The 23,187-nt window shown below is 40.4% G+C and overlaps 2 protein-coding genes across 10 annotated transcripts; one reads left to right on the forward strand and one right to left on the reverse strand.

Annotated features, from left to right (window-relative positions):
• Window positions 1–1,055: 1,055 nt before the first annotated feature.
• LOC108875764 (centrosomal protein of 95 kDa) lies at window positions 1,056–16,702 on the forward strand. The gene is made up of 21 exons (XM_018664882.2): window positions 1,056–1,281; window positions 2,007–2,135; window positions 2,770–2,877; window positions 3,162–3,272; window positions 4,548–4,668; window positions 6,157–6,275; window positions 6,730–6,935; window positions 7,915–7,984; window positions 8,181–8,248; window positions 8,698–8,894; window positions 9,046–9,169; window positions 9,306–9,423; window positions 9,765–9,976; window positions 10,098–10,193; window positions 10,591–10,741; window positions 13,923–14,095; window positions 14,196–14,270; window positions 14,462–14,614; window positions 14,895–15,041; window positions 15,342–15,413; window positions 15,696–16,702. Exons 1-21 carry the CDS (start codon window positions 1,257–1,259, stop codon window positions 15,870–15,872), a joined length of 2,652 nt encoding a protein of 883 aa, XP_018520398.1. The 5' UTR covers window positions 1,056–1,256; the 3' UTR covers window positions 15,873–16,702.
• Window positions 16,703–16,736: 34 nt separating this feature from the next.
• On the reverse strand, window positions 16,737–22,935 carry LOC108875766 (uncharacterized). 9 transcript variants are annotated; one of them, XM_018664893.2, is made up of 7 exons: window positions 22,063–22,101; window positions 20,371–20,442; window positions 19,787–20,216; window positions 18,850–18,952; window positions 18,236–18,326; window positions 18,068–18,146; window positions 16,737–17,890 (listed from the first exon to the last, which is right to left on the reverse strand). In XM_018664893.2, exons 3-7 carry the CDS (start codon window positions 19,966–19,968, stop codon window positions 17,623–17,625), a joined length of 723 nt encoding a protein of 240 aa, XP_018520409.1. In that variant the 5' UTR covers window positions 19,969–20,216; window positions 20,371–20,442; window positions 22,063–22,101; the 3' UTR covers window positions 16,737–17,622. The 9 variants fall into 9 exon arrangements, with proteins under 9 accessions (XP_018520409.1, XP_018520406.1, XP_018520405.1 ...); XM_018664890.2 differs by lacking the exon at window positions 22,063–22,101 and adding an exon at window positions 21,699–22,056; XM_018664889.2 differs by lacking the exon at window positions 22,063–22,101 and adding an exon at window positions 20,644–20,782.
• Between the last annotated feature and the right edge of the window lie 252 nt (window positions 22,936–23,187).

Consider the following 23,187-nt stretch of genomic DNA (forward strand, 5'->3'; position numbering starts at 1 on the left):
AAGAAAGAAAGAAAGAAAGACCGAAAGAAAAGAAAAAGGGATGAAACTGAAATGTATATGATATTTTAAAATGTCTGCATACCTGTGTCTCCTCTACTGAAATGAGAGTGAGGTTTTATTTGACATCATAGTAAGCAGACAAAAAAACATTCTCTTTCTTTTGAAAATAAAACAGATTGTTTTAATATTGTATGGGGCAGATGTAATTTTCCTTTGACAGAGTTACAGCAGCTTATGTTATTCATTTTGGAAAAATTACTCATGTAGGCAAATGTATGTATGTATAAGTTGGACCATGAGACTTGAAATGTAATTGATAAGATATCCACACACATACAGTATATAGCTACCTGTGTCATTCATGGTCAAATAGAATATTGTTGTTGTAGTTGTCCTATTTTTTTAATCAGTTCACCGTGTCTATTAGACTACCACTCACTTGCATTTTAGATGCAAATAATTGATTATAATCAGATGTTATAAGGTCATGTTTGTAGGAGATTTACACGAAACTGTACTTGAAACTACGAAGATATGACAGTATATGAGATTAACTGAGAAATAGGTGTGAAGGTTACCTGTGAAGGACTGGCGATCCGTACAGGGTGTACCCTGCCTCTCACCCAATGAAGGCTGGGATAGACTCCAGCCCCCGTGCAGTATAGATAATGGATGGATGGATGGTTATCTGTGAAGGAGTAGTAGAAAGTAGTTTTAAATAAAATACAGGAGTAGTAAAAGCATTTAAATAATTTATACTCCTTCTGTTCTTTGTGAAACTTTTATACTTTTACCACATTAGAAGAATGAGCTATTATCACCTGTATTATCAAATTAAAATAACACAAACTAGTACACAGTACACAGTAAGACTGGAGCTCCTTAAATTCATTCTTGAAAAACACACCACAGGTTTGCATCTAAGACATCTGTGACACATTTTGAACAATACCAGTTTAACAAAGATTATATATATTGTACAGCTGTTTATTATTGTCTGCGTTACATACAGTCACCAGCAGAGGGCGGTACGCGCCCATCACAGGACACTTCCGGAAACAAAGAACGAGCGTAACGTCCAATCAAACAGGACTTCAATTTTAAATGAGATTCGATAGTTCCTTCTCCCTGTTACTGAAAACCACAACAACACCACAACTAACTCTACTTGTTAACAAGTTTGGATTATAAGAGACTCTTTTTTCAGCTAGTCACTTGTTTTTGAGCCACAGCTGCCTCTCGTCGACAGTTGTTTCATGGGAACCCAGGAGGGAGAGAGAGGTAAGGCAGCCGAGACTGTGAGCCCCGGTTCGGAGAAAGCTAGCGACACGTAACGCTAACTCACAGCTAACGTTAGCCGCCAGGTTATTGTTGCGTTCCTGTTGTCACCGAGCACCTGTACATACTTCATGTCTTACAGATGAGTTTCTTTTAACAGTAAGAGCTCATAGCTTAATGTTTTCTGACGACGTCCCCGTTAGCAAACAGACCGAATAGCAACGTTAGCCAGCTACTTTTGAGTTAAACCGATCGGTAAAGTTACGGTAAATAACGTTAGAGGTGGCTTAAGTTAGGAGGTACCTTCAGTGTTTGCTTGGTGTTTTGTCATCCCAAATTCAAAGCCACTGGTCTTATTTATCGTAAACTGGATGCATGTCCTCGATAGCTAGTGTAGTAGTCAGTCAGTGTGCATGAGACAGGGAGAAATTACTCCCCGCTCTTAGACTGAAGTTTGCCGCGGATCGGCATAGATCCCTGAATTAAAGTTTGCACTCCTGGAAAAGGTCCCGAACCTGGTTTGTGAATAAATAACCAGTTAAAGACACCAAAATCAGCTCCTTACAAGTAAAATAATCATGCTTCATACAAGGTACACCGTCCCCCTTAATTAGGAAACGTTACATATACTGTACATATATAAAGATGCATGATTTTGCTTCAGTTATAACTTGGATTATAAATTCAAATGTTCTGCTTGAACAAGACTATTTCGTTTTTGTCTGCAGATTGGGTAGATGTGGCAAATGATTTATTCAGCAAGTGTCACATAAACCTGAAGCTGAGGAAACTGACTGACTGTGATGCAAATGTTTTCATTGCTCTGTATGAGAACATCTTGGGGGAGAAAGTTCCAGGTAAGAGCAAACTGCAGATCTATCAAATGTCTTATGACTGGTTGATCAAGTGTTTTAATAAGCAATTCTTATTTTGGTTATTTTTTAAAGCAAAAATGTCAAATATTCTCTCAGTTGTACAGATTTGCTGCAGCTGTTTGTCTTATGCAGTAATAATATCTTTGAGTTGTTGCTCATACAAAAAAAGCTGTATCATGACATCACCTGACATTTACATACCAAGAGATTACTCTATTAATATAGCAAAAATCATCAGAGTAATGGATGAAAATTAATTGTAACCCAAATATTTACAAACTGTCCTTCAAGCTATGACCTTGAAACTTGTTAGGTATTTAAATACTAGTAATAAAGCCACAATGACAAGCCCTGAGGTTTTAGTTTAGAACATGAGTGTGCTTAGTATGTCAGGAATGCCTCCTAAGACTATCAAACATGCCATCACGAGACTGTTAGTGCTGTTGAATTCTTTCCTGCATTATAAAGTACAGCTCAAGGAAGTTTGTGTGACTGTGTGTTTCTTTCAGTTTGGCATTGTTGAACGTGTGTGTACTCTATGTTTCACTGTTCCTGCAGTCCCATGTGTACATGCATTGTATAATTCACATTTGTGTGCATCTCTTTGTGTGTTTAGATTATATTGCAGGGCCATGCAGTCAAGAGGATGATGTGCACAACATTCAGTCTGTGATTGATTCACTATCCCTGGATTACCTTCAGATCAGCCTCTCACACATTACGGGTATATGCCTTTCATTTGTAACAACAACACAGAGACTACATGTCTGTAAGTGTGCATGTGAAAGAGAAGATTAACTATGATTCACTACTACATACAAACATAACATTCACTTGCAGTCACTTGAAATGGTAGAATATTTTACCAGGTCAATTTATTTTGGGCACTGTGGCAGATTTCCTGAAGGGGTATGCAGAAACACAAGGATTTATATAATCTCCTTCTTGTCAAAGAAAAACAAAAGATGAGTTCTGAGTATAATTCTGAGGATGGTTGTCCATTCACAGGAGAAAATGTTGTCAGAGGGGACAAAGAGTCTGTCAAGAACCTCCTGGAAATCTTTGATGGCCTCCTGGAATATCTCAACGAGGAGATAAGCGTGGAGTCTCAGAATGGTGGTAGGCAGAGTAACACTACAAAACACAGTATAACTTTATGAAATGGCCATGAAATCTTGTGTTCACAACAAAAATTCAGTAATATGCATTTTAGTCTTTAAGAAAGACATTTTTGAGGAAATTAATCTGAACTATTTTTACATACCAAATGGCTGCTTTCCTGTAACAAATTAGTGCTATTATTATTTTTTATTGTCTATTTTAAAGACTTCATAATCTGTTTAGATTTAAAATTATTTTAATAAGATTTTTGCTTTTAGCTAACTCAAGATGGTACCATGTTATATTATTAATAACACCAATTTACAAGAAAATGGTTGGTTATTTTACATAAAGAGGTGTTGAAAGAAAGCATCAAAACTGGGATCAATTTTAAATCATCAAAAGATGTGAGAAGCTTTTCACCGATGCAAAACTTTGAGCTTTGCTTTGCAGAACAGTGGTGAGAGGGCCTTTTTTCATTGCAGCTTTTATCATCTGTGTCCTCAATTTCCTGAAACTGCTACTTCTCCCTTTTTCTGACTAAGACACAAGTCTCTGTAGAGATGAGATTGCCTGTCTGTCCTCCAGCATGAACTGCACACAGTTCAGCTGGTGTAGGACTTTATAGGGAGCAATCAGCCCTCTTCATTTAGTAGAACTGAGCCTGTCCCTCAGACCACTGCCAAACAGCAATTAGTAGTTAATGACTCTGTCTGCACTTATAAATGTGTGATTCTAAAAGGCTGAGTGAATGTCCTGGATGTAGCATATAGTGAAATTGGTAATTGAGTTCAATAGAAACTAACAGTGGCCTGTTTGTTGTAATGAGAATGTCGAATGTTTGAGTTGTTTTGGGCTGAAGTGTTTATTAATCTGAGCTGTGGTGACATCGAGATACCTCACCTCAGTGTCAAGCAGTGACAAATTTCACTTCTGCATTTTGTTTGGTTAATAGTTGCTGTATTTGGCTGAGCTTGCTTTTTTGCTAACTACTACGTGACCTCAGTTGACTGTCAGACTTTTTTCACTGTGAGACTTTGAGATTTACCTTGCTAAATAATTATTATTTTAAACGAAACAGTGAATTTTCAAGGCAGTGTATGACTGACATTTTGTCCGTCAGTTTGTCGAATTAAAGGTCGTATGAGTTGGTTCCTCTTTAAAATTCCACAGAGGGCATTACATGTTGTAATCACAAGTATTGCTTTCTTTTTGTCATTGGCTCTGTGTTTCTTTGTTTTCTGCCTCTGGGTCATTTGTATTATTCATTTCTTTTTCTTTTTTTTTTTTCAGAGGAACTGAATAACGGTCTCAGTGAGGATGTGCCTAGTGAAACCAAGGAGTCAACAAGTTGCGATGCTACAGAGCACAAGGAGATTAAACTGGATGGAGCATCTTTGTCTTCCACTGGAGAGTAAGAGCTTCTCCTAGATGTACTGCATATCCTTCTCAATCACTACAAAACACAGTATAACTTTATGAAATGCCTATGAAATCTTAAGTTCACAAGATAAATTAAATGTGAGATAAATAAGGAGGGTTTTTATGGTTTAATCATGGTGATATCTTGGGTGTTAATCTTTTATTGCTTAGGTGGTCTTGACCAAACTCCCAGGAGATTACTGGGTTACACAGTGTGGGCAATACTATGACCCCTTTCCTTTACTTTGCTTTGGATGAAATTTGAATTTCTGTAGGTGACACTCTTTTTCTTTGTGTTTTCTGGTATTGTGGTTACCACAGTTCATGCCACGTATGCAGTTCTTCTGTTTAACCCAAACATATCACTCTTGCTGTGCCTAGAAATCCAAAATTTTCTCTGTGCAAAGAATGCTCTTTGGAGAGACATGCCAGGCAGCAGGTGTTTCAGAGAGTGATTCAGAGAGCAAAGGGTCTTTTAAGCACTGTCACTTTGTTGCTTGGTCAGCTCCAGCTGGTGAAGTCTGATTTATCAATGTGATTTATTACTTTGATAAGAAGGGGAGTGTATCAGAGTCTTGAAGACTTGTGTTAAAATAGGTCAATATTAACAAACATACATTTATATGCATACAGTACAAATTTGTTACTCGGCTATTTGTGGAGCTTTTCATGAGTACAGCCAAATCCAAAACTGTGAGAGAGTCTGGAGAGACTACCTGAAAATGTGCACCGTTATTCCTGTATTTAAATGACATCTCAAACAAAGCAAAAGATTACTAACTGTTCTGTGCTGAGCTTTACTGTAGACCAAAAAACTGCTGACAGTTGCTCCACATGACAGCATATCACTCAGCTTAAGTGTAGATCCGGGCTGAACATCCTGTTGACACAACTTCAGTAGCAGTAGTGTAAATATTAATATGTGAATGGGTCACTGTCAAACAGGGACATCCTTGCAACTCACTCAGTTGTTTGTGCGCAGGTTGTGGCAGTGCTGGTGGATTCATACTCTTAAAAGTGAAATGTAAAACTGGTGTTACTGTGAGTAACAGAAGCACCACAAGGAAGACTACATGGTTTTTAACAGACACACTGGCATAACCTGATCTTAGCTAAGGCTAATTTGTTTATTTGTGTTTGATGCTACAGTTCAGTTCAGTTCAATTCAGTACAACCTCATTTATCCCTGTAAGGGCAATTGTATGCAGTAGGTAGCCACCCAGATCAACAGATACACACACACACACACACACACACACACACACACAATAGACACAAGATGAAAGAAAACAACACAAACAAATCAAAGCAATGAGGCCATCAGCACACTCCCTGACTTTGTTTAAATTCCATAATTTAATCACAGGTGTGGTTGTGGTTTGATAAATTCAGAGGAAATGTATCAAATTACTAGTTGTCTGCTTTAATGTATAGTGAATGGTGAACCTGTGGTAGATCATATCATGTCTTTATCATTCAGGTCAGCTGCCCAGTCCAGTAAACATTCCCTTCATTCCTGGAACGCTGAGGAGATGGGATCAACCAGTGAGCTGATTGGGCTGGGAGTCTCAGCACGCACATTTACAGGCAAACAAGAAAGTAAGACGCAAAAACACAGACCATCTTTACTTCTGACAATGACTGTGTTTAGGCAACATCTCTGTCAAGTAGTATTAGTATTTATTATACCAGTGCTTTTCCCCCTCTGGTTTTCCAGTTGTGCTGTGGCCAAGGTGTCACATAAAACTGTGCCTGGAATCCCTGTTTCCTCAGTGGAACATGAATTCTCAAAATCTAATATCTCATGTGGCTTTGCTCCAAACCATGAAGATATTCTGACACTATTTAGAATCAACAGAGTTTGACAGAAAAGGCATAACCTGCTCAACATGCACCAAAAGAATTACAGTCGTGTGTGTTCTCTATAATCTCATGTTGCCTCTAACAATCATTTGCATTTTGATTCATTTACTATTGATTTGTTATTTAAATGTTTAACTTGTAACTGTATTAAGTCTTCTTACGATAAATTTATCCCTCCCCCAAACCTCAGACGCAGTCACCACTTCTGGTCCTCTGGACACCCAGAATGCTCCACTGACTGAGCCGATGCACTCGGCCATCGCCCTGCAACCACCCAACCAGAGCAACACTCCCCACAGACCCGACACAGACACACACGCACTCATCCAGCCCCCCACAGCCACTGGGCTCAGCCACGGGCACACAGAGGAAGAAACTGCCCCTGTCACTACAGAGGTAGCCTTATACAATATGATGATGTTAAATTGTTTTATAGTCAGTTTACCTGTTATTTGCATGAAATTTGAAAAGACATGCAAATTTACCAAAGTTCTAGTAGTAAGAAGATATGTTACTGCAGTGCCAGCAATGCAAGACTGTCTCTGTCTTTCAGTCACACACACTTACATTTCTTACTTTAATGATTCCAAGATAATACCTAAAAGATAGGCACTTGCTGACTAACTCAAAATGGCAGAGATAAAGAATTACTTCAGTAACAAAATATATGTTATATGTACTTTACTTTTCAGACTTTCAGTTCTGCATTCACTTAAGAAAACTGTGAAAAGGCAATTAAAGTTATAGTTATCAAAGTCTTTTGAATGTGAATTATCTTGGAAGAAACACATTTCTATATTCTGTATGGGCTTGTTTTTGTACTGGCCTACAATCATGACCAAATACCTTCTCACTCTGTGTGACTAAATCTTGACCTAACCTTCTCTTAATTATTCCACATACCTGAACTAAAAGTGTTAAGCAGCAGTTTGTTGTTACTCAAATAGGCAACTTAATGGTGGTGAACATACAGCACACTAAATTACAAATATCTTGCTGTATATACGCTGATAGTCACTCTAATAAAAAACAGTCTGGACACCTCAGCGGACTTAGTGTCAGGCCCTGACATGCACAAGAGCCTGGTGTTGTGTGGCTGTTTGCGCACACACACTTTAACACAAGGCCTGCTTCTACAGCTGACAGTACAGTACACAACAATAGCCACTAAGCTCAAACTTACAGAAGTTATTTCATTCTCTGTCTTTGAAGTAACTTGCATGCACTAAAACACATCACTGTTGTCAATATGTTACGGAAAATTGACTTTTGTGAGCTAGAGATTATGGTCAGTGTCGGTCAGTGTTAGTAGCTTCTTGTCAGCTTTACAATTTTTCTCTCTCCTCTTCGCTTTCTCACTGTCCTTCTCATACAGATCCATAAACCGGTAGCTGAGACTGTTTTTGGCAATGGACTACGGTCTCCTCCCCTTTGTCATTCTCCCGGTGAGTTAAAATGCATGTACCTTAACTGTAAATAACAACAACTTATCAAGTGATATAACTGTTTAATGTTTTAAGTCTGCCATCATATATCATAGGATTTAAAAAGCCTGCTGCCAATTGGACTACTTTAGACTTCGCTCTGGGAGACCGTAAATTGACCCTTACATGCTTTTGTAATGTTTTGCTCAATTTCCAGCTGTGAGTGAGAAGTCTTTCTCCAGTCAACAAAGAGCCAGGACAGAAGTTGAGGGGGAGACACTAGAGGTAAGAGAACAAGAAGTCTTCACTTGTAACAAATTTACAGCAGCCTTTAACCTCCTATAGACACTGAGGGATGTTTAGTGTTTTAGTGTTGTGTCAGCCCAAGAATCCTCATTAAAGTCAGGTTTGGACTTGTGTGGGTGGGTGTGCGTGTCTTACACTGGTCTCTCTGATAAAAAGAATGGAAATAGTATTACTAACTTACATATACTGTGACACACAGTCTGCAATCTGATGGACTTTCTGAAAAAGTCAGAAAAAAGTAATCAGGGAAAAATATGATCACACGTTTCTTTGTTTCCATTGGCTCATTAATTCCCTGTAATAATACAGTTTAATACATATATGCCACATATCTGTGACAACGGGCATTCTGTTGCTTTGTCTCATTCCTGTTCAGATGTCTTATTTTATGTTTATTAAATTATTTCTTTTTTTTTTCCTAATCTCAGCCAACTAACGGAGGTCCCAGGAGGGTTTTATTCCGCACCCAGCCAGATGTGCTCTTCCTCACCCTGCAGGACGAGATGCCACCCACCACCCCTTCTCCACCAGACACTGAAGAGGAAGAGCAAGAAGAGGAGGATCTGAGTTATACAAGAAGATTACAGGGCAGAAGAATACATCACAGAGAAAGGACAGACCTCAGGTAAGAGAGATGGTGCATCAGTAGGAAGCTACAGAATAAGGAATGGAATATCCTCCAAGACTTTATTATTTGATGAGGGGACAATGTTGCAATGGTTGCTTTCTGATTTTGTAACCATCTTTGCCGTCTTTGTCATTGTCTGCCTGAGCAGTAACAGGTTAGGGGAAGGTTTTGAGGAGCCTCTGTCTTACCGCAGGCAGAGGAACAGGAAAGCGGAGGAGGAGCTGCAGCACATTTCTGAAAAACTGTCCCATCGACTTGAGGAACTTGACGAGGTGTGTGTATTTCATAAGTGGTCTCAGCACCTTGTCATGGACTTAGAAGATGTGCTGTATGTGCCTGTGACATTTTTGTATTTGTGTATTAGCCCTTTAATGCTTACAACGGTTTGTTATGGTGTAATTCCTGTAGATGCTTAAACGAGTTCTGGGAGAAAGTGGAGAGTCCAGTGAGGTCAGAGAGGAGGACAAGCAGTCCCACCACAGCGACAGCATCATGGAGTGTCGCAAGACTCCCAGGCAGCACACAGGTACAAACACATTATGGCTAGAGCACAGTCAACACATTGTTTTTAGAAAGAGAAAATCAAACTGCAGCCTTAAAGATTTGTGTGTTTGTAGGCTATTAACTGAAAACTACAAAAACACACCACAAGTTTGTAATATTCATTGTTTATCAGGTAGCCACTGATGTCTAATTAATTTCACAACTGCATGAGAATGAGCTTGCAGAAATTTGTAGTTGATTAGTTAAAACATAAAAAAAACACTGGTTTGATTCTTCCTAACAATTTTCAAAAAAATATATGAACTTAGCCATTTAAAATCTCAATGATTTCAATTTAATGTATTGAACTGTAACATTTATTAGTTTCAGGAACACCTGACGCTGAATCTAAGCACCGGACACGCTCCTTGTCCCCCTCCCCTCCACGAGTCCGTCGCTCCCTGCAGGGGCAGTTAGAAAATGCAATGGCAGAGGCCTTGAGCCTGGATGATGGGAGACGGACAAACCTCACAGCTTCTGATCATTCAAGGCGAGGAGAGCTACATCACAGACTGTCTCACAGAAAACATAGCAAGGTATTAATGATACGTTTCGTGTTTACCTTATCTTCAGTAATGTCTGTTCTTAAGTATGTCTGTTGCTGTTGTTTCTACTTCGTCCATCATGCTTAGAAATTTCAATCACTTTCTCTTTCAGTATCTGGAGAATAAGGCCTATGAGGAAGAGTTGAAAAGATATGAAGACAAACAACGGGCAGATCTGGACAAGGCGCGGCTCAAAGCTCAGGAAGCCGTAAGTCATTAGCATAAAGTGTAGTACAGTATGAGTACCTTTTTAGGTCAACTTGAACTGTAAAATTATAATTTGCACCTCATTTATACCCTGGTATGTTCTACTGGAAACTGAAGGTGAACATTTTTCTAACCTGTAAAAACCAGCTTAACCCCAAAATGCCTCTTGGTATAAAATGGCAGCTGCTGCTCTGATCTTAAACAAGTAACAACCCAAGGATGTTAACCTTACCAACAAAGCCTTCAGGAAGGCAGGTGGGCAAAATGGAAAATATTTAAGCTTGCTGCTGAGTGCTTGTGACAGTTGGAAAAATTTGTCCCAGTTTACTGAACCGTGTGTGTGTGTGTGTGTGTGTGTGTGTGTGTGTGTGTATGTATGTATGTATGTATGTGTAAAGGAGCGAGAGTATAGAGAAACCATACTGAGGGATGTTTCTCAAGCCCCCAGACTGTCCCCAACTAGAACAAAGGCCCAGCACAAATCACAGCACAACACACAAACTACACCAGGGTGGAGACGGCAGGAGGTCCCCAGGAAAGCTCCATCAAGTAAGTTAGGACTTTACACCCTTCAGTACAGGTCCATTGTCCTATATATTAATCATGTCTTGCCTTCATTCATGCTTGGACGCTCTGACATGTAGGTCTGTAGGTGGCACTGCAGAATTATGGCTAAAAGTAAAACTGCTATTATTTTACTAAACACTATACTTATGTTAGTATTGAAAATGATTGCTTCCACAACACAATAGCAATTTACCCTATTTTCAGTGCAGTATTTCTCACTAGTAGTGAGCAAAACTATGCTTATCTCCTCTTTGTGTTCCATTAAGGCACATCTGAAACTGGATTCAGGCCCAGATTCAGATTTATGTCAGTCATTTGTATCTAAGACAGAGTTGAGACTGTTCCTCAGGTCTCCAGTTGGTTGTGGGATTCAGACACTCTTGCCTTATTTACAAACACCTTGTCCTTTGGCTGGTGTTTCTTCTTGGGCAGTGTGTTTGGTTTGTGTATGTTCATATTTTTAGCTTCAGGCTGGCTGGCCCACTTGCGTTGATAATCGCAGTAGTAACAGCTCTGGTAGACTATGAAGTAAGGACCGCGAGTGTGTTTGCTACAGCGGCACTTTCTGTTGCACATTGGGCAGTTCTTCATCAGCTGCAGGATGGCCTCCTCATCAACGATGTGCTGTGGAGTTGGTCTGTAGTGGGTAAGAAAAGATACCTGAGAAATGGTAACAACACAATGCTTGTATGGAGTGTGATGTGAGGTGGGAATGTACACAAGTTGTCACTATGGACACATGGTCACAGGTGCAGCCTTAGTAAAGGGGTTTATCTTGCATCATTGTAACCCAAAGGGGTATAACAAAGAACTGCTGACTTACTTCTCCATTGTTGCAGGGGACATGTCAAGTAGATTTACCTGAATCCCTGTGAATTAAAATCAGTATGGTCAGTCAAAAGGATCTTTTCCCTTGAAATTTAGAATACTTAAATATTCAAAGAAAATATAAAGTTGTTTAGGAATAATTTTCAAACAAAGTTGAAAACAAAAAATACAACAGGTGGACTGTATTGGACAGCTTTTCAACAACAGCAGCTGGTGCCTGATTTTTAGATTTTCAGTTTGACATTTATACAAGCACACATTCCCTCAATCAGCTGTTGGCATATAAACCCCTTAGTCTCTTCCACATGTCTTTAGACCTGGCAACATGATTAGGTTTACTGATCATGTGTATTGCACGAACAACATCCTGCCATGAAAACCACAGCAGTCATTTACTTCACACATGGCCATGGTGCAAAGCACCCACAGTGCCATTAGTGAATCATACATTTATCAGTACATCACAATGGATAGTAAAGATGAGACTCACCTGTGCTTCTGAACTGGCCTGATGGTCTGTCCATCATTGCCCAGGTTTCCTGCAGCTGTAATACACCACAAAAAAACAGAGACCCCTTAAACACCTGGCTGCAATGACTGGAAGTTACTTCACAGAAACACAGAAAATAATATGGCAAAGAGCTGAAATATCCCTCAGTCCACTCTGTATACCTCATGGTATCCATTATATACACTGTGAAATCCTTTCATTTAACCGTGCCATCCCCTGCATACCCATATCTTTATCCTCTGGAAACATTAACACCTGATGCCATTGTTGCACACTCGACTTCAGCTAACCTAGCTGCTAACATTAGCCAGCGCTTGTCTGTCAGCTGTCGGTCAGTGCGGCACCAGCTTTGAGTTATGTGGTCATGTCAGTGGTGATAAACCCCACAAACAAAACGGCCTCAGAACATAGACACCGACCTGAGGTGGTTCTGGTTCGGCACAGGTTGGAAGCACATCTTCTCCCAGATTAACTGGTTCATCATTCGCCATTTTTGCATGCAAATAACGCAAGCTATTAGTCAAGCAGCAAAGTGGAGACTTCCCCCATGTCTGTGGTTGTGTCTGCAGTAGTGTTGGACGGCTGGCAGCCACTACGCTGTTTACCGCACACACATTACACGTGTGTAGTCTCCCCTGCTGTGTTTATGTTGTGCTTCGGACTTTGAGCAGCCATACACTGCACATGTGCACCAGTAAGGAAACAACGACTCCTTATTGGTTCCACATTATTTCCACTGTAAGCTTTTCCATCCGTAAAAAGCACACTCTTCATCTTTACAGTGATTTCCTGCAAGTAAAAAAAATCTGACAAAGCTGACACGCGTGTATGCGTGTATCTGAGCTTGGAGGAACAGTTTCCTGTCTCTGTTTTGTCTTACGCGGGTTACCATCTAATTTAATGTTGTATTTACTGCCACCTAACAATAGAGTTTCCATGTCCTAATATGAGTATCGGTTTTTCTTTGAATCGCCTCCAAATAGTCCGATTATCCTCAGTGCTCCAATCCCTGCGCCACATACGCATAGTGAACTTTGAGATAGCCCACAAGTAGGGACCGCTAAAACTTAGACACAGGGATATGCGACGATAAAGCCATTCTTATATTAGCAGGATTTAGCTTTGAGTTTAGCTAATAGTTACTAAATGATACTTAAGCTGTCAGATATTCATAGCGCCACCAGGCGTCCAGAGCCTTACCTCTGCTCCCACCACGGGTTTCACTGCCCTGGGAACAGCCGTGGGTTTCAGGTAGTAGTGTTTGGGTGTTTTAGATCCGACCTGGTGTATGTAATCCTCCCTGTCGAAATGCTCACTACATACTCGGTAGTCTGCCACGCGTAGTTGCCTTACACTTGTGTTAGGGTCTATTTGTAGAGCAGCGAGCCACAACTTGAGCCTCTGTTGTCGTAGAACGGCAGCCGATGAAAACTGCACGCTGTGGATCTTGTTTTGTTATTGCAATCAGGAAACTTGCACACGCGAACCATTTTCTCACGCTTGGTACCCTCAAGGATGCACACAAGCGGAGTGGAAAGAAAGCCACATTACCCCAAACAAGCCGGTGTGCGCGCATGAACACGGTAGGCAGGTCAGAATGGCTCAAATAAATGAAGGGAAAATGTGGTGACCAGGAGAGTTGCTTGGCATAAAGCTCTACTGGGGCACATGTCACCCACTGCAAACCCATCCCACATTGCCTTAGGAGGACGCACTGTATGCAGGATTATATGACTACAAATATTAAGAAACTCCTTTTTTTTTTTATCTGTGTGGTGTGAGTATACTGATATTTTGTTTTGTGTCCACTCTCTCTCTCTCCAGTGAAGGTAAAGGAGAATGAACTCCTCCCTGTGCTCCTGGAGGAGTTGCCCCACCTTCACATTTCTCCTCACGCTCTGGGCAGGATGTGGGAGCAGCAGATGCAACAGGTGGACAGACTCCACGCCCTGTCATCCTCTAACAGCCACCAGCGTCGCAGCAAGCTCTCTAGCCAGGTACGAACGTGTCAAGTCACAACAAAACCGTCACTAGCCGTTCTCTGCCCTGTAAAATATGACAGATTGATGAATACGCAGATGACTGTTTCTCTTCTAGTTGGAGGAAGCCCAGAGGAAACATGACCTGCTGGTGGGGCTCATCCGCAAAGATCAGGACCACAGCAGGCGTCTGGTGAGCATCTGCACATAAACACACACTCAACAATAACATCACATTTAGTAACCTCATCATCAACAGTTGGAATGGATGACTTGCGTGAGATTGCATTTTCTGTAACAAGTAAATAAATCTAGCCTCTTCTGGACATAAAGTATTTGTCATATTGATCTGGCTAGTTACAGGCTAATATGTTTATCTTTCAGAGGGACTTTAAAGAGCGTATCCAACAGCAGAAGTCAACACAGAACAGACTGCGGGAACAGAGACAACAGATAGCTCGTGCCAAGAAATACCACAACGACTACCACGTCCAACACCGTGCTCGTCTGATGAGGGAACGAACCAAGGAGGAGAGGGTGGGTAGTGAAGGCCATTTATAACTTTGTACTCCAGTTTCAGGACTAAGAAGTGACAGTTTTCATTATTGATTAACTGTTTCATTATTTTTCAATGAACTGTTGTTGAAGATATTTTTTATATAAATGTGATTAAAATTTACACAATCAGATTTTAGTAATCTTGCTTCTTAACTAAGTTAAAGATTAAATTATAGGCCATGTGATTATTTGGCCTATTTGGATTATTTTGGGCAACAAGATGACCCAGTTGTGGTCGTGTATATGTGTGTCTGTACAGATGTTTCGGCAGCTGTTTGAGGAGGGTTTGGAGCTACAGAAAGTCCGGTTGAGGGAGCAGAAAGCCTACGCCAGGGAGCAGCGACTGGAGCATCAGAGACGACACCAGGACCAGATCAAGTCTATGGAGAACTACTACAAAGACCAAGTATGACACACACACACACACACACACACAGACACACACAGTGACCTGTACAAGAACCAGGAAGTTGCACACACATTTACAATTGCTTCAACAATGGACTTCATAGTCAAGTCTTTACCCTTTTTTGAATTCACAAGCTTGTGAACTGTGTCAACTCAAGACTACTGAAGACTCTCAAAACAGCAGCACATAAACAAATAATTCAAGTGGCAGGTATTCAGGGAAAAATGTATTGTTTGAGCACAGGTGGCTACTCCAGTCAGAAATTCAAGGTGAACTTTAATGTGCTTTCTCTTTCAGTTTTCACTACTGGCTGAAAAACTTGCACAAGAAAGGCAGGAGATCCAGCTTCGGAAAAAAGCTCAAGAAAAGGTAAACGCTTGGAAAAATATTGCTGCTGTGAATTCAATGCCTTGTTTGATTTTGTCTCAGCTAATTGTAGGCAGTTAAAATGCAACAAATCACCAACTGTCTTCATCATGCTACAGACTTCGTCTTTTACTTTTTGCTTACTCATAACTATTACTCATTACATCATTACTCATAACTATTGTTCATCGCTGCCATGAATTTGAAGCAATATTGCCTAGATCACTCACTTTTACAGTTAAATAAAAAAGAGACACTGCATTCACCATTCCCATTTGATTGCAGGCCCTGCTGAAGATGAAGCGGGAGCTGCGCTCCAGGATGGAGCGTGAAATTGGCGAACTGCAGAAAATCATCATCCAGAACGACGAGGACGACCACTTCCAGGACCTGGAGGTCCAGAGGCTGCGTAATCGGGTCCAGATGGCTTCTTTCCAGTACAACACTAGCTATCTGCATTGACCACAACATCAACACCAATCAAGGCTGAATTTATGACATGAACATGCTGCAAGAGAGTCTGCTTCTGCCATTCACAACTAAGGGTACGACATTCTGATGGCTGAACAGTACGGTCTCTTCAGGCATCTTCCTTCACAGATTTGCACAGGAGGAAATTCACATTGTAAGAACTTGCACAAGTCCTGATTGTTGATTAATAATGAACTGAACACACTCCAACAAAATGTAGCTATTAGCTAATTTAGCTAACTCTTCCTCTCACCACAGCTGCTATATCTGCTCTTAAAGACACCTTGGACCAAGTCCCCTTCTTCTGTGGTTTTAGTACTTGGCAACTAGGAATGTTTAAAAGTGGCTCCCTCACTGTGCAGTCTTTGTGTGCTGTTATTGTAGCAGAAATTGAGTAGAAATGTTCCTCTTGCCAAATAGGGACCACTGATGCAAAGTTCGTAAGTATGAATGTCACACACTGACTTTTAACTTCCTTTTTTCCTTTCAAGGTGTGATGTCTTCCTTTAATGTTTTAACCATGCCAGCAGATTATTTATTTTTTAACTTTAATGTTGTTTGATTTTTAATTAACCTGGTGTCATGCTTTCTGATCACCAAGGGGCGATGATAATCAGTCTTTCATGACTTCCTCTTTCCCTCAGTTCCATAGTGTTCGTTTTTAACTCACAGCCAAAACTGAAGACATGGTAGTTTTTGACCAAAACACCAAGGGTTGAAATGTTAAAACACTCTCTGCTCAGAATTGTGCAATGTATCTAATGAGCACATGAATGCCCTGTCATCACCTATTAAATATGTGGGCTCTGTCAACCTCTCAAGCTGCAGTGTGTCACTGTTTAAGGGTCTACATAATTTGCATGAGGTGTATTTTATTGAGATTTAATCTTATTTTAATACACTTGACCAAAGACTATCAAAAACAAAGTATCAGGTATTTATCAAATGCTGTGGTGAAAATATGGGTCCCATTTACACCTGATATTAACATGTCATCTGTGTCCAGTTACATTATCTTTATAAAAACACCTGATTCACATGCATCTCCACTGGTACCTTAGTGTTCTTGTTATTGTAATTCTGTACACACTGCACAAACAAGTTAGGTGGGCCTGGATGAACTTCACAACAAACATGTGCAAAAAACATTTGCACATAAACACTGAATGTTAATGCCAGGTGTAAAGAGGGCGGTTTAACCACTAACACTGAGGAGAATGAGTCATTTGAACAATTTACAATATAGCTTGAACATTTTAAGAAATCCTTGTTCAGGCAAATGTGTATTGTTGAACTACAAATCCTACAGGCACACGGATGATAACTTTGAGCAGTCCATCTTTGCTGTTACAACCTGTAGTTTGTTGCAATGGCCCCACTCCTGACCACCAGTAGTCATTTCACCATACCTCAGTCTGACCTACCAGTCAGAATCATGTATTCTTCACAACAGCAGTGTGTGCGATGTCATCAGACAACCATTGCAAGCTGAGTTAACCACCCTCTAGTTTGCATCAGATTGTTCTTTAAACACGTGATGGCATCATCATCAATAAGTGAGGGGGAGAAAATGCTGAGACTTTGATGATGGCGTGATGACATTTCAGAGAAAAGCAGCAGAATGTCCAGAAGTCCAGTTGCTTTGTCCACAACATCACAGGTTAAAACACAGATGGAGCGTGTTCCTGGTTCAGCGCAATCTCCTTGCAACCAGGTCCATCGTTTCAGATGTGACACTGTCTCAGCTAGTGTTACTGCTTAGCGACATTGCTGTGTTGGTCTGTCCATACGCTGTATCTTTTCCATTGATCTGGAAACCACTATCAGCGTCATCCTTCTCATCTGGCAGGTTAGTCCATTTACAGCGGCTTGGACAGAAAGAGCATGCCTGGTTAACAACAAGCTTTAGTCCTTCGGTGTATTTTCTAACTGTACATTTTCTGTTGCATTCCCGACATGACCTGAACAGCTGGAGGATGCACTCTTCATCAACAATGAACTCTGAGGAACTAAATGGGTCAGAAAAGATACAAAAGTTAATCATGTGAATAGGAGAGGTGGGCTCTTATTTCAATCTGTTCTGTAAACAGAGCATCAATATAATGCATGTAATAATTACAAGTTAAAAAAAGAAAGGGGTGTTCAGGGTGAGAGGAAGGAAATCTAAATAAGTCTTTTCAACATACCTTCCCAAGTCCACCAGGTAACGTCCGTCTCCCACACTTAAAGAGGTGCAGAATTCTTCATCCTCATCTTCTTGAATATCTGTAAGGATTCATTTTAAACTGTAATTAGTTATTACTTCATTTTTCCTTTTGCTGGAGAGGAACTTTGCTAATGCTAAGGTGACTCACCTCTATTTTCTTTATTTTCTGACTGTTTGGACGTCGTCCACTCGTCTTGACTTTTTGGTCTTTGACAAGCAGCAACTTTTTTCCCTGGCTCCTTAAAATTGGACAAGGAACAGAAACTCATCAGAACAAAGCTTAGTGGAAACAGGCGTCACAATTGTAATTAATTAGTACACCTCATACACTACAGCAACACAAACATTGAGGACATAAAATGGTGTGTTACAAATACAGTACACATTGTGTATGAATATTGTTTTTCGTTTCATATAGTGAATGTGCTTTAAATTAACTAAAGTAAAATGCGAAGAAGTCGTAATTCCATTGCAACTAACCTTAATATTGATTATCAATTAATCCGGTCATGGTTTTCAATTAATTGATGACTTATTTGCAGTATAAAATATGACAGAGTACAAGGTGACATATTCAAACTGCCTGTTATGCCCGATCACTGGTCCAAAGCCCAAAGATTTTCAATGTTTACAATGATAAAGAAAAAACACATCAACACAATAGTTCTGGCTTAAAATGACTGAAACAATCGATTGTCAAGATAGTCTGAGAATAATTTTCTATTGTTTGATTAATTGACTAATGTTTCTAGTTACATTTACCTTTCCATTTTCAGATGACTTGACAGAAGGAGCAGCACATGTTTCCTGTTCGTCTTCATTTGGTGAACTCATCATTAATGGGTATTCATAATGCACACTTTCACTAAATAAACAGACATGACAGAAGCACCGGGGTATAAATTATTTAACCTCCACATAAGTGTTTCTTTTGTACTGATAAACAATGATGTCTCAATATCATTCATAACACTTACTCTATAGCTAAAAATGGCATAAAAAGTGGAAATAAAGGCAACAATATGAATGTTTTCAGAGAGCCTTTATTGGTTACATACACAGTTGCACCAATCTGAAGAAATGGTACTAAAAATGAAATGGTACCACCCTCTGATAAGACATAATTTATAATAGGCTTATAATATATAACTAATGGGTTAATTGCTTGGTAAACAAGTTACTAATGCCTTATAGACCAGTTCTAAATCATTAGAAGAAAGACTATTGATATTCGGACTCGGAAGCAAAACAAACACACCCCTCCCTTCGGTGCTCCCTCAGAAGCCCCGCCCCCGAAACGCGCATCACCATGGAAACCCACATTAACAACTAGCCGAGGAGGAAAATGGCGGAATCAAGTGCGTCCACTTTTTCAAAGTGGAAGTAAAACAAACGTGGCATAAAACTTGAAAGAAATACACTCAAATATGTAACAGCAACACAATGGAGTAAAAACTAGCAAAAGTCAGTGCTTTGTTTTCAAGTCTTCGTGTCTACAAAAGCCTTCGCAAAGACGTTAGCTGCAACGAAGCTAACATGCAGAGCACATGGGACGGTTTCTCAGAGCTAGCACAGTAGCTGCAACCAACGAAAATCACAACCCTCCCCTGGTCTAACTAACATTTCACCAGGAACAAACAGGACAAAACAATACTGACCTACTGGTTCTGTGAATCACAGCCAAACTAATGTTACCCACCTATCAAGCAGAAACAGAGCAACCTCCTCGTCTGTTTTCAGGCCTTTCCGCTCCCGGAGGTCCCTCCATCGCTGGAAAGCCGCACCAAGGTTGACGCGGGTCTTCCCCCTGGCCTTATCATAGCCTTTCTTTTTACATTTATATTCGTCTGTCCGTATCCGCTTTGGCTGTTTGTCTCCCATTAGCCCTTCTCAGCTCTGTCCCTCCACTAGCATGCCCCGGAATATCCGTCTCTCGCTCCCACTGCTTCCCTTCATACCGTCCCACCTCCTGTGCATGAGCATGAACGAACCCCATGATTGGCTGGAATGGACCGCGCCGATCCACTGCATGTATTTCCCATTTCTAGAGCCAGGGCTGTTTAAAAACACCGGATGTTTTTCAGCACACATTCAGAAGGGGCAGCTTACGGTCTTAGAGGAGACATTCCCTGAATTTGAATAAAAGCACATTAGATTATAATTGCTAACCCTACCTTTAAACGATTTAATGACCATTAACGAGGTCGCCGATTACAGCATACATAGCCTATCAGAAAGTGGCACCACTTAAATTTTCACGTCTACACATCGACCCTCACTCACCAGGTTTCAGTAGAAGAACTCTTTTCGAGGCTCGGCCGCTCAGGTCGACTCTCTGACTTGGTCCGAAGGTAACTACAGCAGGCAGAAGACATATTAGTTAGCTGGTTGATTCATGTGTACAGTTTCGAGACAGACAACACGTCTCTACGCTACATTAGCACCACAGCTCTAAAGCTATGTTCACATCAGTCAGTCCTGATGTTTGCTAACCTACCTGTCTAACAGAATAAAAGCCATCTTTGGGTCAGTTTTGATACCGTATTGTTTCTTAACTTGTTGCCACTTCGTTATTGCCGCACCGATGGTTATTCTCGTCTTGCTGCGCCTTCTGTCACTTTCTCTTTTTGCCCGCTGGCCTTCCTCTGACCTAATCCTTTTCTTTCCGAAGGGAGAGTCTGACGTTTTGGGAGCTTCGGGCGCCATATTTGTTATTCACAGCGTGATGAGATCATAAGGCGACATCACGTCCGGTGAGCCAATTTCTCAGGTAACAGAATATGGTGTAACACCTTAGCACTACTTACTATTACTATTTAACCATTGCTTTATTTACTGACAGTTCAGTGGTTGATTTAGCTTTAATTTAATGAATATCTATTAATTGGGCTCTCGGGTTATGATAGAAAAATAAGAATCATACAACCAAACATACAATAACATGGACTACAATCTTACAATTTAAAGTGTTATACACACAGATATAAATTATCCTGGAAAAACACGTTTTTTAGAGAAATACATTGAGAAAATGTATGAATTTGTTTCAGGAGTTTAGCACACCACTTTTGCAACAATTAAACTGTTGATTGAAACTGTATTTCCTATCTGCCATTTAAACAATAATGCCAGTAGTAAACAATTTAAGCAGACCAGTACACACTTTATACAGACCCAGACCAGTGTGTGAGCCGGAAACGTGCGCCAGGATTTGAAGCAGGTGCTTCAGATAAGTATCACAGATGTGTTACCAGTGTGATACAATTTTGAGGTACTTGTACTTTACTTTCCTGTTTTATGCTGATTTCTATTTCTGTAGCTGTAGTTACAGGATCCAGATTGTATATACACAACCCAAGATGATGGGTTACTAAATAACTAAACGCCAATATGAATAATAATCCAATAATCTACTATCATTTAAAGGGGCCATTCTGCTGCCTGCGTGGTGAGTACTTTGAGTACACTTTGCTGTTGTCATGTTGATAAACGAGATTAATTCAAGTCACACTGTTATAGTTTGACTATAAACAGTATTTTAGACTATAGATTATATTTGACTTCCCAGCGCTAACACGGTGACAGAAAGAATTGTGGAGATGGCCGACTACCTGTGTAATAATAGGAAAGCCAGCTCGGGGTCGGATTTGATCTCTAAAACCAAACGAAGGTCTCTCCATGAGGCGAATGCCCTGCCGATGTTGACTCTCATTTTCCCGCGACGTCGATCCAATTCCCGTTTGGCCTCACGGGCCTCACGGCCTCACGACATAAAACTTTTTTTGGTTTTGTGTACCCAGGTACAATCTGAGTTGGGAGTCTGTGCTGTGCTGTGTACCGGTTGTTTGTTAACGTCAGTGTTCGTTTTTTTCCTGTCAAACATTATAATACATGTATATAACAGCGAACCACATTTACGAGCTTATTTAAACACATCTGAACCGGCTTTATGAAACCGTTTAAAGGCTGGCTTACGGCAGGGTGGTGAGGGTCTCTCAGTCAGAACAATAACAAGGCGTAGTTTGATGACGTTGTCAAGTAGCATTGTCAAGGGCTCATGGGAGTTGTTGTCTTTGCCACAATTGCCACTGAAAATCTATCTGACATGACTTAAGACAGAAATCTTGTTCACTCCTTGTTCAAATTGGAGCTAACCTGTCTAGTAAAACACATGCGAGACGTGCGTCTTTCTGTAGCCCTAGCTGGTCACATAGCCCTCTCCATCTTGGAAATGCCACAACATTTACCCTCATTTTAAAATTGGGGATTTCTCTAAGTTTGAAAATTGTTTGAAATGTTTCGGATAAGGAGAGTCCACAACTTAAAACATTTATAACATAGGTCTAGTCGGTTTTTTGGCATTTTATTGCGGAAAAGTTACATTAATGTGGTTTAACTCTGCCTGATGAAAACACCCCTCACATTTCTTTTCATCAATCTACCTGGGGACGGAGGCAACAGAAACGTTTAGGAGAAACCCACATGTGTGCTTCTTACCTTATGTGTCTTGTACTCACATATTTATGAGAAAGAAAGCCATCTCAGCGTCAGTTTTAAAGCCATTCTTGTCCCGCAGTTTTTTCCAGGGACTGTACGCCGGGCCGAGGTTTACTCTGGTCCTGCCTCGCTGTCTGTCATTCTCCCGCTTCACTCTCCTCGCCTCCTCCGACAGCGGCCTCTTCGGTTTCTTTACACACGGTTCAGGGGCTACTGATGGTCTGCCTTCCATGCCTTCACAGTCATCCATTTCCCCCATTTATAAGGCACTGGCTTGTGGCAACAACATCATGCATCTGGGCTAAAAACCTGCTCTTATTTTTATGTTTCGACTTTTTGCCCCCTCTCGTTTGCCGTAATTCAGAACGATTGTTTTGTATAAACTTTATTTTAAAAGTATCACGTAACAGAACATAGGCAACCGAACCCACACATCAAGAAGAAAGGACATACTAAATATTTTATGTTTAAATACAGTGAGAGCTGGGTTAAAAAAGACTTAAACAGACTTAAATCTAACATTGAAAGTAACTAAGGAAACAACAACAACAACAATAATAATAATAATAATAATAAACATTATTTCTTTATAAACCATAATAA

The sequence above is a fragment of the Lates calcarifer genome, linkage group LG5 (genome assembly GCF_001640805.2).
Source record: "Lates calcarifer isolate ASB-BC8 linkage group LG5, TLL_Latcal_v3, whole genome shotgun sequence".
Classification (NCBI taxonomy): Eukaryota; Metazoa; Chordata; class Actinopteri; family Centropomidae; genus Lates; species Lates calcarifer.